Source organism: Phytophthora parasitica (genome assembly GCF_000247585.1).
Source record: "Phytophthora parasitica INRA-310 unplaced genomic scaffold supercont2.68, whole genome shotgun sequence".
In the NCBI taxonomy this organism is placed as follows: domain Eukaryota; phylum Oomycota; class Peronosporomycetes; order Peronosporales; family Peronosporaceae; genus Phytophthora; species Phytophthora nicotianae.
The window spans coordinates 40822-55064 of NW_008649054.1; the positions used below are offsets into that span (position 1 = coordinate 40822).

Here is a 14243-nt window from a genome sequence, read left to right on the forward strand (position 1 = left end):
AGTATCTTTTGCGGAACATCTTTGACCGTGGCTATTGCTGGCATTTTGCCGATCGATCCACCATCGGTGCAAATGCTGCATCGCTCACTTGCCGCCTTGTTGGTTTGGCCGTCTACTATTGGAGACAGTTACCAGTGGTAACTTACCACGGCACTACTCTGAGCACTGCTGTCGCTGAATAAGACGCCGGAATGCGCGTGGAACACAGGCCAGTGTACCTAGTGGTCGTCAGCGAGAGTGCTTTTCCGTTACGTAGCTGCAACGCCTTGAAGATCATATCCAAGTGGATCGATGAGGGCTCAGAGAGGACTTCTCTCAGAGAAGCAACTTTCACGAGCCTAGTCTAGCAGCACTTTCAGTGTCAACGTGCACAGCATCCCGCTGCACGCGCCTTACGCAAAGGGGTTTCGATCCACGAACGTTGAAATCGCCAACTACTTACTGGTTTCCAGGGTTCAGAACAACAGCACGATTTTTTTCTCGTACGCTAGAGGTCATTCAGTTAAACTCATCAAAAGATCGCGCTGCTCATTCACAGCGGAAGAATTCAACTTCAGTCTCTGCAGTACATGGACTACAGCTAGCTAGCGTCGAACTGATAAATCTAGAGAAGCAATGTTGAGTGGAGTCCGCTTTGAGATCCAACTTCGCTTATCACGCTCCGGCTTTCACTAACACTGGAAAGATACATCGAACAACAAGTGATCAGAGAGCGCTCCACGCCATCTCAGTTGGTTCTGTCGCGACTCGCGACACGCAAGCGAGCCGATCAAGTAGGGCCCCATGCTTCGCTGGACGGCCACTCTGCCATTGCCGCCGATCCCATGCAGCCGTTATCTTCGTCCATGCCGTCACCGCGCCCTCTACAGAAGAGGTCACACACATATTTGCATCGCGAATTTGCTGGTTTCGGAGACTTCCATGCCGCTCAACGTCGCTGCGTTTTTGCCAATTTTGCCAACGCGATTTTCTGCACTGCAGCATAGACATGAGCCATGTTGAAGTGGAAAACTGCCAGCCAGGGGTACTGCTTCAATCGATATCAGCGATCAAGTATATTCCATCGTGGCGAAACGACGGGTCTCGCTATTCTTCCTGATCCTGTGCAGATCCTGTCTGCAGGCTAATTCTTCGCAGAAGTAACTTCCGGAAACGATGGCGACGGCGCTGGCGCAATGGCTCACTACCGAGTTTGCTGTGCGAAAGCCACATGCTGGTCAGCAACAACGACGAGGAGCCTGAGGCGGCCCTCGCAGAGGCCAACCGTCCACCGGACTCCAAGGTGCAACAGAGAGCGAAGGCTAATGATGTGGAAGCCAAGCTGGCGCACGAACTGGCGGCCAAATTGCGGTCGAGAGATCTGCACAACGCCTCGTCAAACGAAAATGAAGATTCTCCAGTCTACGAAGACGACGACCTGCCCATACTTGAGAGTAACCGCACGTCCTGTGCCACAACCCAGGAGCCGATCATGGTCATGTCGACGGTGGACGAACCGGTGGATCGCCTGAGTGACAGCGTGCCTGAAGGAGAGCTGCACGTTTGGGTGTACGAAGCTCGACAGCTGAACGCGCCATGGCCAATGACGGACGCCGTCTACGATGAACATGGACTGCGTGTACGGTGCACATTGCTAGGAGCCGTACAGCAGTCGCCATGCAATACATCAGGGAACAGGAGCAACCCGGTGTGGCGTCAGGAACACGACAGGGCTCGCGACGGGCTAGGAGGGCATTTTGCATGGGCGTTGGGCCAGCCAGACGTAGCAGCAGGCGACAGACCCAGCGTCGGAGTCGAGGCCAGTGAATGTAAGCTGGAGATCGACGTGGTCTGTGGCGAGCGCATTATGGGCTCAGCTAGTGTGGCGTTGGAGGATCTACTGCTTTCGTCTAAAGCTTGTGCATTCGAGGAAGACGCGACCGATGGCAGTGAATTGAAGGTGATTCGCCTGAGTCCTCATTGGCTTCCACTGGCTGGAAATGACGCCGGTCTGCTGCAGATTTCGCTCGAGTTTGTGCCCGTTCCGGCACATTTGCAGCGATATTCCAGCAAGAGCGATCTTGTGAGCGTTAGAAGCTCTGGCGTCGTGCTGCAAGACAACGACGCAGATGGTACGGGTCAGTCCAACGCTGAGGTGATAGATCGCATGCGCAAGGCTCGTTTTGAGCCCCGCGATCTTGTGGAATTCTCTCGAGCTGTCCCTTGGCTCGATCAACGTGACGATGTGCCTCAACAGGTCGAGAGTTACTCGAACAAGGTTATCGTATCAAGAAGTGGAGGAGTCACGATGTACATTCCAACGCAAGGAGAGAGCACACCGCCCAAAGCCAAGTATGTTGGTAGTCCTCCACTAGCACCAAAACCACCCACGGGATCTTTCGGTTTACGTCCCGGCGGTGACCAGGAGCAGTTGATGGACAAACAGCTCTGGGATTTATACTATTTCGGCATTTCGGACGAAGCTCCCGAGTCGAGAGACTCGGACGGCTTCACGCATCCGACAAGTATGGGATTGGACTTTTCTAACGACTTCTCGGACCTTACAAGTCGCTCGGGGGTCTCAATCTACAGTCGCCATGCTAGTACGTGCGCCAGTGACGTATTGGCGTACAATGAGCTCATTCAGGACATGGAGAGTGCTCTCAAGTCTACGAAGGAGAGCTCACCTCCACCTAGTACTGCTTCCAACCAGGAGAACGAGCAACCAGAGACTAAAAGTCCAGCGTCTTCTCCACCCAAACTCCACCTGAAGCTCCGTCGATTGAGCAAACCGACAATAAACCTCAGCAATCCTCTTGATCGCATCCAGTCTCTGTGGCACGAGGCTAAAGCTCGAGCAAGCAACAGCAGTACTGGAAGCAACTCACCTAACGAGCGCACTCCACGGAGAAATAGCGAAAGCAGTCCAAACAGCAGCATTCCCAGTCCAGTAGTATTCTGTCCACGGCCGTCTCCAACGAAAGGAGAGGGGATTATCCTCTTCGATCCCCAAAATCTCCCAGTTCCAATCCCGTATCAACGTTCTACCTCACGTGACCAGGCACTGGAAGTAGCCACCAAGGCCGAACGTGAGCGACTAGCTGCAGCAGCAGGACCAAGACGCCGGTCACTCCCGATAAATACCTTATACCGACACGAGATGCTTCTACAACAACAGCGGAAACGTGCGCAAAGACAGCAACCAGAAGCCCAAATGAGTCTGCAACCTTCTCTACTGGCAAGTGTGGACCCTCCTCTAGTCAGTCGTGCTCGGAGCGAGTCACTCCACTCCCTTACCGATGTCTATCTTCCTAAGACTGGAGATATGCACGGCGTACAGGTCACGACTCCAACTACCGATACAACTGACAGTCCTTCGATTCGAGGAGCACCGACCCGAGCAACAGCCCGCCGTCATTCAGGCAGTAACGTCGTGTATATCAACGGTGCTCCATTGTGTGTTGGCAAGTTTATCAACGTCGGCAATGTGCCTGGTGTAGTCCGCTACATCGGCACCACAAGATTCGCGACTGGTACGTGGGTGGGCATTGAGCTTTGCGAGCCAAAAGGCAAGAACAGCGGCACCGTCGATGGCGAAAAATACTTCAGTTGTGCACCCAACCATGGCATCTTCATTCGGGCCAGTCGCTTGGACCTCTCATTGCAGTAGGTCTTACTTAATCTTTCGCAGTGGCGTTTCATTGCGACGAGCAGCACTTGGAATTAGCCACGACAACGAAAGTCGATGTTCAATCAGGTTTTTATGAATCCTCTTGACCTATCGGAAACAGAGCAGCATTTACAGGCCGCAATGCGTGCTGCCATTCTCTTCCCAGGTAGGCGACGGGGAACGTAATGCAAAATAACAAAAAAGTGATGTTTCGCATGATTCTATTTGTTAAGTCGCCGAAAAAATTCCAAGTCTTTTGCAGGCGGGGCTTGTAATTGTTGTACTCGAGCACGACGTATCGCTGTGTGCTCGTGTTGCAGCATTTCCACGGTGCACATAGCGTCCCAAACCTGCACAACGTCGCTCACAGTTAGATCCAACGCCGAGAAGAGCAAATTTACATCTGTCGGAGACAAGTTGAAAGGTTCGAGTGCAAGATGGAACTGCTGTCTTGATACCATAAGAGTCTTGCGCGTAGCTATCAACGACGGCGACATATCGAACGTCGGAATTGATCCGGAATTCGTCACTTGAGTATTTTTCTGGAATCGCCTGGTTTCTTTGATCAGGGACGAACCTGGTGCTTCTGTCGGTTGTTTCGAATCCGAAGTCACGCTCGGCATTTGATCTGTGGTACTATTAAGACAACCACAGGCGCTCATGTATTCATCCAACGTCATTCGCTCAAAAACGCTTCTTTGGATTCGTCGATCGATGTTCAAGAGTCCTTCGCGTCGTAACCTGGCGAAAACTTGAGCTAACGGAATGGAATGGAGCAGCCCACGTTTAGCAAGTTTTTGCAGAATGGCATCACGCTCACGTTGCCGTTTCTGACATTCAACGTCGACCACACTCCGAAAATCGGTGGCCGAGGAGATATAAGCCGGCGTTGGTGGTTCCATACAATACACAGTTGAATGCTTGAGGAATTTGATGTTAGCCGAATGAGGTCTCCGTCGAGCTCCAGCTACCTTCCCACCTCCGTTCAGTTCCGGAGTGAGGAAACCACCGGGTTTTGGAGTTAGACTTATAGTTTGGAAGCCCACGCTAGCACCAGCAGATTTTGGGCGGAAGTTCAGCTTCTGTTTACCCTTCTTCGGTTTGGTCGAAGCAGTGGAGGGCACATCATCTAGGCCAAGTCGATAGGCTCGATGATACTGCGCTGCGTCCTCGACTGGTAGTTGATACCGCAGGTGAGGCTCTTTTAAGCGATCTAAACGTGCTCGAACCCGAGAATACGTCTCTGCAACTTTGGTTAATAATGTCTGTTGCTTGTCTGCACATCGTGGATCGACGACGAAATCTGCGTCAGCCTCAATCGGTTCAAAAGATTCCACGTAGCGTATTGGAAAACGCTGGAGTCCGTCGTGATCGTAGGAATTCAAATCACCACTCTCTTCTAAACCGGATGGTGTAAAGCGTTCTACAGGATAGCGACGTCGAGGGCTTGCTGAGCTCGCTGACTTCGAAGAGGAAGCTGGACACCACGGTTTTTTCTTGACTACTCGATGATAACACGGACTATCAACAAGATGATTCTCCTTTGCCTCATCCTGGTTGTCAGACTTGTTTAGAGGATAGGCTACTACAACAGAGTCCGGTAACAACATAGTAGCCCTTCGCGTGTCGAGAATTCGCTCCCGAGTTCCATCACGAGGTTCAAAAATGCCTCCGACGCCAGCTCGCGAGCCTGTGTCAACGTTGTTGCTGTATCCTAGACGCCATTCTGGTTTCGTGCTCTCATCCTGTTTTGACCCAAGTTTCTGGTTGATCTTGGCGAATATCCGCTGATCAGCACTAAGCTTCACGCGGTCTCGACAATCTTTCGCTACAGTCGTATGCAGATCACGCAATTTGTGGATCTGATCCATAGGCGGTCGATAGTTGAGATGTTCGCGATGTTTACAGTCGTTTTGCTCGTCCTCGTAGACGCTTCTCTTCTCGCTCTCCACTCTTTTGTCTTCCAGTTGTGTGAGTCTCAACAGATCGCGTCGCACTCGAGCATCGGTAGGTTGAAGACTGACACTCGGAAGTCGTTTGCCGTTGGATGAACTCAAGGCGTAAAGTGCTCCACGACGTCGATTCTCGCGAACCTGAGCTTCGTATCGGGCCCCCGAACCATCTTCACTATCACCAGGCCGTAAACCTGATGCCAGTTTGTTACGACGAGCTCGGAGAAGCACCATTGCAAGTCGACACCAATAATGTGAAGTCTATAGGTCAAGAATAGTTGACGTAGCCGAAAACGTCCAGCGAAAGTTTTTTTTTCACTAGGATGATTGAAAATGGAACGGAATGTTTGTTGCAATGCATGTCGTGTTTATAGATAAAGGTGCACCGAATCGATGTTCTAGTCTACTTTTTGCGTAGATCTACTTCCCGATCGGTGCTGAGTTTAATACTGCTTTTTGTTGCTGTGGAGTAGTAAGCTTGAAGTTGCTTAAGCTGCGATGACACGCGAGGCGCGATCATCAATGGCCTTCTGGGCGTTCAGTCTCGCCTGCTTCATGGCGACAGCGAACGCTGACGCGGCCAAAGCAGCGGTAGGGCTACGTACGGACGTCGTGGCCCTCATATCATCTTCACTCTCGGTCGGGGTCTTATTCACTCCGATTGACAAAGTGGCAACGTCAGACTCCAAGTCCTCGAGTTGCATTTTGCCACTGCCAGTGGGAGTGTGGACACGGTCTTTCTCTTCGCTCAAAGAGCTGCTACTGCTGCTGCTCGTGACAGTCCACGCCGGACTCTTTGGCGTTTGCTGCTTGGTCGATCGACTGCTCCCAGGCGTGTACACACCCGACTCTGTGGGAGTTCTGGCAGCTCGTGGGTCGATAAAATCGTTCTCACTGTGGTGGCGGGTCGTCAAAGCGCGTTCAACCGTAGGAAGCACCTGTACCTTCGTGCCATTGGCAGTGGTGCCAGCTGCCAACAAGCCAGACACATCAACAATCCAAGCCGACGGATCGGCACTCGTCAAGTTGACGTAAATGGCAGGTGCGCCGCCGTAAAGACGTTGGAAAACTTCCCAGACTTCAGGGGAGAGCAACTGGAAATCCGCGTCTTCACCGGCAGTGGCCGCATCACCAGCAAGCACCTCGTCACGGATGAGACCGGGACGACGAATGAGTTTGCCACGCGACAGTTCCAAAAGTGACAAATTATCAATTGGACCGGGGGCACGCCCCACGCTGGCAACATCGTCGTTCGTAGGGGACGAGATTGAGGTTTCCGTGTCAAATCCGTAATCCAAGTTGCGCCTGGAGTTGGAGCTCGAAGCTGACGATGTGAATGCCAGCCAGCTACGCAGCCAGCGACTGGAAATCACGTACATTTTCTTGTCGGAGCTGCCACGACGACGTGACAATTTGCCGGCAGCCATGACTCGGTGCACTTCCGTGAGTCGGTCACGGTAGCGAGGAGTTGCCGCGGGCGCAGGCATCGAGGCGCTGGCTGGTGAGTGGCAAGTTGGAGCCGCAGGTGCCGATTTGTGGTGGCGTCTGGTGGGAGTTGCCGTGGCCACGTCGGACTCGACGACTTTGACACGGTCGTCGCCAGCTCGTGCCATGGCTTGCAGCAAACTGCAACAGGCAACGCAGGCGCGGCGTGGAGTGGAAAACTTCTCGGTGAGGGAAACCTGGTCTTGCGAACAGGCGCCACACACCAGCTCGCCACACACGCGACAGTGGTGGCGACGACGGGAAAGTTTCGTGAACATGGCAAAACAGACTTGGCAACATTCACTCTCGTCGTCCTGTCGCCAGGCCACGTCGTACTTGGCACTTTGACGAGCCGCGCGGCGGTGACGTCCTTCTCCATTGGAGTGAGTGTCTATCCTCTCGGAGGCGCGGCTGAAGGTTTGGGACATGCGCATGAGTGCCCTCCCCGGTCCGCGACTGCGAGCCAAGGTGTCTCTCGGGCCCATGCTGGCGGCAAAGTCTGGCAATTTCGTATCGCCGTCGAATCGATCATCGCAATCGTCTTCGGACATTTCACCATCCGTGTACACCGTGGTATCGGTACTGCGAACGGTTGAAGTGAGCTTGGAATCATCGAAGTTGACAATATTAGCCGGGTTGCTGGAGTAGTAGATCACCATGGGACGTTTGCGCTCTCTGGAGAGGATCCGGCGGTGCGAATGACGCGGAGGCGGCTGTGAAGCGGCGAGTGACTCGGTCGGCGTCTTGCTGGTTTTCTTGGCCTGGAAGCGCCGGAACAGCGACGACGACGAGGAGGAGGCCAGGTCGGCGCTGCTGGCGCGCTCTATCCGAGAGCGACGAAAGTGACGGGGACTGCTGCTCATGTTTAGAACGGAGCTGCCCCACCTAAAGCGCGGTTATTTTTCTTGTAGTTACGGTGAGTGACTGGAAAAGGCAACAACAATTGATGCCACTTCCCAGCGCTTGATTTCCACGAGATTGCGCAGTGGCAGCGTGACGGCTTTTTTGGTTGTGACGGAGGCAGAGGCACGTCGCGGACGCGGTCCAGAGTTGCCTATTGATGGGACGACGCCATACAGCAACCTGATCCCTCGTTATGCACCAAAAATTCACAGCAACTTGCTTGGACCACTGCTGTCAGTCTTCACAAAACGCCAAATCGCAGTTACGACTTGACGCGTAAATAACACCTGGTGATTTTAACTGTTAAGTAAGATTTGTTATTGAAGGGTAATTACACCGTATAAAGAACTGTAATTTCACTTGTCGTTATTCGTGAAATGCTCATATCCAAATATGACAGGTTTTTGACACCTAGGGTGCATCTCATCCCCCGAACTGACAATTTCACAGTGCAGATTGAGCAATTTTTTAGCCTGATGTTGTTTTCCACTCTCGGCGGTACGTGTATGGCAGCAACGTTACCATTTCGCCTTGATCATTGAGTTCATGGCATCTGGTAGGTAGGAACAACCTCTGCTGGCGAAAATCGTGCCGGGGCTCCGAAGCTCCAGCGTCAATCTGATAGAATCGTGCAGCAAATTCCAGAACTGTTTCGTCTCAATCGAATTGGACTACTATACATGTAGTCTGACGCTCCGACACTTCACCGCGACGTTCCGGTGGAGTTAACCTGACTCAACTCATGAGTACTTGACACTCCTGTAGATTGAGGGCACGTCAGCGGGCGAATTATCTGCTTTTATAGTCCTACGAGCAAGCTCACTACATGTGCAGGAACCACTGCGAGCAATATCGACTTGCTGCAAAGAAGCACATCCGTCAACCTCTTGAGGTCCCCCCAACGGTTTACAACACGAAAAGCTGGTTTGCCGCCCGCCTCTGAAACATATTTTTGCTGCAAAGAGATCAAGCACGCCTTACTTACGCTTCAGAGTCTGGACGAATTTGTCGACCGCAATGCCGACCAAGCAATAACCTTTGTACGGAACTTCGCTCGATCGAGCTCTGCTGGATGTCTCCGACTCGCTCAGTTTGCATGAATAGATCCGTCTCGACAGTAACGGGTGCTCCAGCGGAAAGACACAGTGGTGCACGGTGCCTCAAAAGGGTCGAGGCGAATAAGGCCAGCACGCATTCAGATGAAGTTGGTGGCATCAGATCACTACATGTACTCACTCGAGAGTGATATCGGGTCGTGGATGGTTCAGCCACTTTGGTCCGCCCCACCTTGCAAACCTGCTGGAAAGGCTGTCAAGAATTTTCGCTCATAAAACGCTCTAAGGCGCAATCACTTCCGACGGCACGCGCGACAAAGCTTCGAGTGCTGCATATAGAGCACGGAAGAGGAGAGACCGATGGAAAATCCGTTTCTTGGTGACCATCATCCGGGCCATGTTGGTGGCAGCCGCTGACATCATTGAGCAATCTGAAACGCGTAGAGTTAATCGACCAGCTGAGCTGTGTTGAGTGCATGTAGTCGCTGTTAGTGCTTTGAGAATAGTTTACCACCTCAACAACAATCGTCTTGTCCATTTCAAGGACAACCACTGCGTGGTATTACAGTACCAGACTGTTGAATCAACAAAAACTGTCGAAGTTGTTGCTTACATCAACAATATTGATCGTGGAGTGTTACACTGGCAGCAACAACTTCATTTGGAGCATGGCAACGAAAAAACACTCCAAGTTGACTAGTTCAAAATTTACTTTGAATTCCCATAATGTACTTGCGATAAAATAGCGAAAACATACAACAAGCAAAAATAACAATCACACTGGTCATCCCGGGACCATCATCACGACTATCCCGCCTAAAGATTCCTGAAACCAGAAGCGTTCTCGATCAACGCACCCACTCATCTCCTCACGCCTTTCATCTTACATCTCGAAAGTGAACTCGCTCACAACCGGGAAGTGGTCTGACAGATTGTACTGCGGTTGATTGCGCCACATCCAAGGCTGCGATGTGGTCAGTGGCTGGACCCAGCTCGACGCAGTCTTCGGCTGGCGGTGTGTGCGTGAGTAGAGAATGTAGTCCAACAACTCCAGACTACCGTCCGTGCTCAACCCGTCGGCCGCCAAAGCGTTCACCCGCGGGTCGAAGCTGTACTTGCGCAGGTGTTTGAACTCCGCGGCCGACTCCTTCTTATCGGAATCGGATGCTTTACCGAGTTTACGAGGCTGCACAACGGATGGGTCTGTGGCTCCAAAGATGTTGAGCATCTCATCGTACTCCTTGTTCGTCTTGTTCAGCCAGTAGTCAACGTTCAAGTCTCCCACAAACAACACGACGTCGTTCACCTCGTCAATGTCCATAGCCCGCATAAAGTTTGCAATCATATCCATCTGCAACTTCCTCATGGTCCTTGAAAGCGGGTCATTCCATGCTTGCAAATGAGTCGAGAAGACGTGAGCCAACAGTCCGTCCTTCAAGATCTTGCAGTACAGTACTCCCTTGTCTGCCAGCTTGTCGGCACCAGCGCAAGCACCTTCGAACAGCTTCACTCGGACGCTGAGAATCGGGTATTTACTGGCCAGTAGCACACCTCCATTGAGCAGTTTCCGCATGTTTGTCTTGTTGACGCGTTTGTGACCCACCGTCGGCGAGAAGAAGAAATAACCAGCTTCCGTCATCTTGTCCAGCAGGATATCACGCGCTCGATAGTCGAAGCACTCGGTCAAGACCCAGATGTCACAAGGAGGCAAGAGATCGCCGATCAACCGCGCACGAGTGTTCTTCTTAGGAGAACAACTCGTGAACGCGCTCACCTTGCGCGGCATCATCCAGACGTTGTACGTCCCCACACTGACGCTCACCTGGCGTTTCTCGAGATGTGCGAGGAACCGCGTGGACTCCTTTGCCATGCACTTGAGATCGCCGTCTTCACGCAACGGCACAATAGTCGTTGGTGTCGCCTCTGTCGTCAAGTACAGATCGCTGTCCTTGTAGTATTCTCGTGGCCGAATCCCACACGCACGGCCGTTAAACTTGGCTACGACTGACATGGGCTGTCCCCAGCGTAGATACTCGTCACTTGGAGCCACTGGAAGGCGGTAGTTGCTACCAGTCGTTTGATGACGGACTGGCTCAACTGTGGCCACATAGTACTTACCCAGTGGGTTATTGAACGACATGTTGGGTAGGTCTTTCATCAGAACTTTTTGTCGTCGTCTCAACTCCTGACGGTCACGTTGACGGTCACGTGTCTGCTGTAGAGTGTCTGTGATATCGGAGACCATGTTCATGTAGGACTCCGAGATGGATCGATAGAAGGCATTGGACCCCGAGCCTTGAATAGCCGACGCCGAGGAACTCGCAGCACGACCACGACCACGACCTGACGATGTGTTGGTTGTGTCTGTGATGTTGACGACCGTCGCTCCGATAGCGTCGTCACCGTAAGAGCGAGTCGGTTGTTGTGTCCGAGGATCACTGATTGCAGCCCGGAAGGCCGCAGCCGACGAGCTGGATAAGTCCAAGCTGCGACGCTGAGCGCTGTACTGCATCGATCGCGCCGACTGCTGCTGCATGCGACTCCGAGGACGTTGTTTGTTGGTCGGCACATTGCTGAGGTTTTGAAGCTTCCTTCCTCTTGGGTAGCTGGTCAGCACCTGCACTTGTCGTTGACTTTGGCCCTGATTCTGACTCTGGTCCACCAAATCCACCATAAAATCCCCTTGGCCAGTAGACATCGCGGCTTGTTCGCTCTGTTCTGCTTCTGCGTCGTCGTCCCTACTCGTTGGATCAGCCACCGTCGCTCTCAATACTCCTCCTGCCTCTCCGTTATTGTTACTGGTATTACTGGACGAGACGAGTGCTGACTGTGGTCTCGATCTCTTGATGGAGTTGAGATGCACTGCCGATTCTTCCATTGCAAACAGACTGGCTCGTACTTGTCGATGGAAAGCCAAGTTCACAGGCGGTTTACTAATCGTCACTGCTCCTCTGTGTGTCAAGTATCTGATAGCGCGTCCTGTTTCCGCGTGGACTACAACCAGTGGCGTCCCGAATTTAACAGGCAGACCGACACTGGAGAAGACAAGTTGCTGCTTCTTTGGGTCGAACTCAAACAGTCTAAAGGCCACAGACCCGTGAGCAGCTTTGGACCCTCCGACAGGTGCGTCGGGCTCTCCAGCCACGCCGCTGGTTGTGGTGATGCGACTGGAGGTTATAGTCGACTGCGTTTTGCTTCGAATGTCCCGTTCTCCACCTAATAGAGGGACGTTATCTAGTGTCACAGTCGATTGGTCCTCGGGACCGATGAGATCGTCCTCATTGTAGATCTCGTCGCCGAAGAGAGCGGCGTATCGTTTACGGAAAAGTCCCTTACGCCACACGAAGAAGCCGGCGATGCCCATGAGTCCGCCCGTGGCGAGTGTTGAGGCGGCCAACAGCGCCATCTGCTGGTACGTCAAGTTGAATTTGCGGGTGAGCGCTAAGAGCTGCCCCTCGCACAGGAAGGCGACGCGGTCGCCGTAGCAAATGTACTCGTCCATATCGTTCATCATCGGCACTGCCAAAGGCACGGTATTAGTCACGGTTTGGTTAGGATTCAACGGCAAAACTCTTTGCCACTTACGGTCGCTCTTGGCGAGTGGTGCGCGCTGGCGGCGCGAGTTGCTCTGGAGGAGCGGAACGTCCGAGTCCTCGACGTTCGGCATGCTGTCGACTGCGCTACGTCGCCACGACGTTGGCGTAAACCCCTCGGGACGGACGGTCGAGTGTGGCTTTGAGTTTGCAAAGCCACACACGCCAGTAGCGATGTGGTCTGAGCGCTGCAAGTTACTTTTGGAACTGACCGCTTTGGGCGAATCGTGAACTGTATCGAAAGAGTAATCCATAGGACATAGGCTGTCGCACGCCCAATTTGAGATGTTTTAGGTATGCGTAAAACGTTTGTTTGGGATTCTAGCACCGTCTTTGATAATCGTTTATCGACTTGGACAGGTTTTAAGCGGCGATTTCCCAAATTACTACCTGCCACTTTTCTACTGGGTGGAATGATGCACTTTTCTGCTTTTTGGCGGACTGCTTCCGCCCCGCGGGAGTCGCTCGGCGAAAAGAAGTGCTGCTTGCTTGTCATTCAGCGCTGGAATGGCGACCACATTGCTCTGCGTTGAGGACAATAGGATCGAAGATGTGTTCACACCAATGGCGCGATTCTCGCGATGGTGTAGATTTTATCGATTAACTGTAAGTGTCGACTCTTCGCTGAACTTTACGGTTACGGTTACGGCACCTTACAAAGACAAATACGGCACATGTACCTGACAAAGTCACTTCTTATCCCCTTCAACATGTATGCTTTTGGTGTCCTTGCTAGGATTTATGATAGACGATCGCTGGAGCTGTTAGCGCTGTTGCCGTGCGAAACACCACGCATCCCAGCCTGGAATAACAGCGGCGAATGGCGGCTTGGAAGAGTCCAAACTGTTCAGGAGGCCAACGGCCGCGTAATCGTGCTACTGTAACAAATCCCCTCAGATGTGGCTGACGGGGGACAATCATTTCACGTTTTGCCTGGAATATCCACTCCATGATGCGAATCGCATGCATCTCATGATGCAGGCACCACGGACTGTAGCCGACGGTGCAGCTTGCAAGCCACCCACCAAGCCATCAACGCGCTAAAGCCATTGCGATTGCGTCCACACCATGCAGTGGATATGGTGGTTTTCGTGAAAGAATCCGCGCAGAATCTTTGGAAATCTGATCTCGATGCAACCGATGCAATTCACTGCAGTGACAAGTTATCACCGGCGACGGGCGCACTCCAATGAATCCTCGAAGGATACATCGAAGGCAGAGAAGGCTAGAAGCGATACATCGAACGGAGTCTGAGGGGGACCGGAGCCTGAGCGAGGTTTTGCCTAGAGCCGTTGAAGTCCCTAACACCGTCCAGGATAACGATCAACGATGCAGTTGCCGTTGCCGAGCAAGAGTAGTGCCATGTTTACAGTTTTCGGAGCCACCTAACGTAAATTCTAAGCTAAGCTCACTGTTGTTCGAGCAAGGGACTTGGAAGAGAAGCTGGAGCCATTTCGGCGGCGTGTATCCAACCACCAGCTGCTGGGCGTTGCTTTGGCTGTCACAGGATACATGCCGTCGCCCGTCGGAGTCCTCGGAAGGACGAACTTCTTGCTGCAGCGGCTAGTTGTGCAGCTGGTAAAACCACCAACAGTCTCGACGCTGA

At 52.6% G+C, this 14243-nt stretch overlaps 4 protein-coding genes across 4 annotated transcripts; 1 reads left to right on the forward strand and 3 right to left on the reverse strand.

Moving 5' to 3' along the window:
- The first annotated feature begins 876 nt into the window (after positions 1-876).
- PPTG_17390 (hypothetical protein) lies at positions 877-3873 on the forward strand. Its single transcript, XM_008915112.1, has one exon. It carries the CDS (start codon positions 1211-1213, stop codon positions 3647-3649), a length of 2439 nt encoding a protein of 812 aa, XP_008913360.1. The 5' UTR covers positions 877-1210; the 3' UTR covers positions 3650-3873.
- A 494-nt stretch (positions 3874-4367) lies between these two features.
- Positions 4368-5835, reverse strand: PPTG_17391 (hypothetical protein; the record flags this gene model as incomplete). The annotated part of the gene is made up of 2 exons (XM_008915113.1): positions 4368-4390; positions 4629-5835. 2 exons carry the CDS (start codon positions 5833-5835, stop codon positions 4368-4370), a joined length of 1230 nt encoding a protein of 409 aa, XP_008913361.1.
- A 37-nt stretch (positions 5836-5872) lies between these two features.
- PPTG_17392 (hypothetical protein) lies at positions 5873-8170 on the reverse strand. Its single transcript, XM_008915114.1, has one exon. It carries the CDS (start codon positions 7947-7949, stop codon positions 6090-6092), a length of 1860 nt encoding a protein of 619 aa, XP_008913362.1. The 5' UTR covers positions 7950-8170; the 3' UTR covers positions 5873-6089.
- Positions 8171-9736: 1566 nt separating this feature from the next.
- On the reverse strand, positions 9737-12881 carry PPTG_17393 (hypothetical protein). The gene is made up of 2 exons (XM_008915115.1): positions 12630-12881; positions 9737-12563 (listed from the first exon to the last, which is right to left on the reverse strand). Exons 1-2 carry the CDS (start codon positions 12709-12711, stop codon positions 9928-9930), a joined length of 2718 nt encoding a protein of 905 aa, XP_008913363.1. The 5' UTR covers positions 12712-12881; the 3' UTR covers positions 9737-9927.
- Between the last annotated feature and the right edge of the window lie 1362 nt (positions 12882-14243).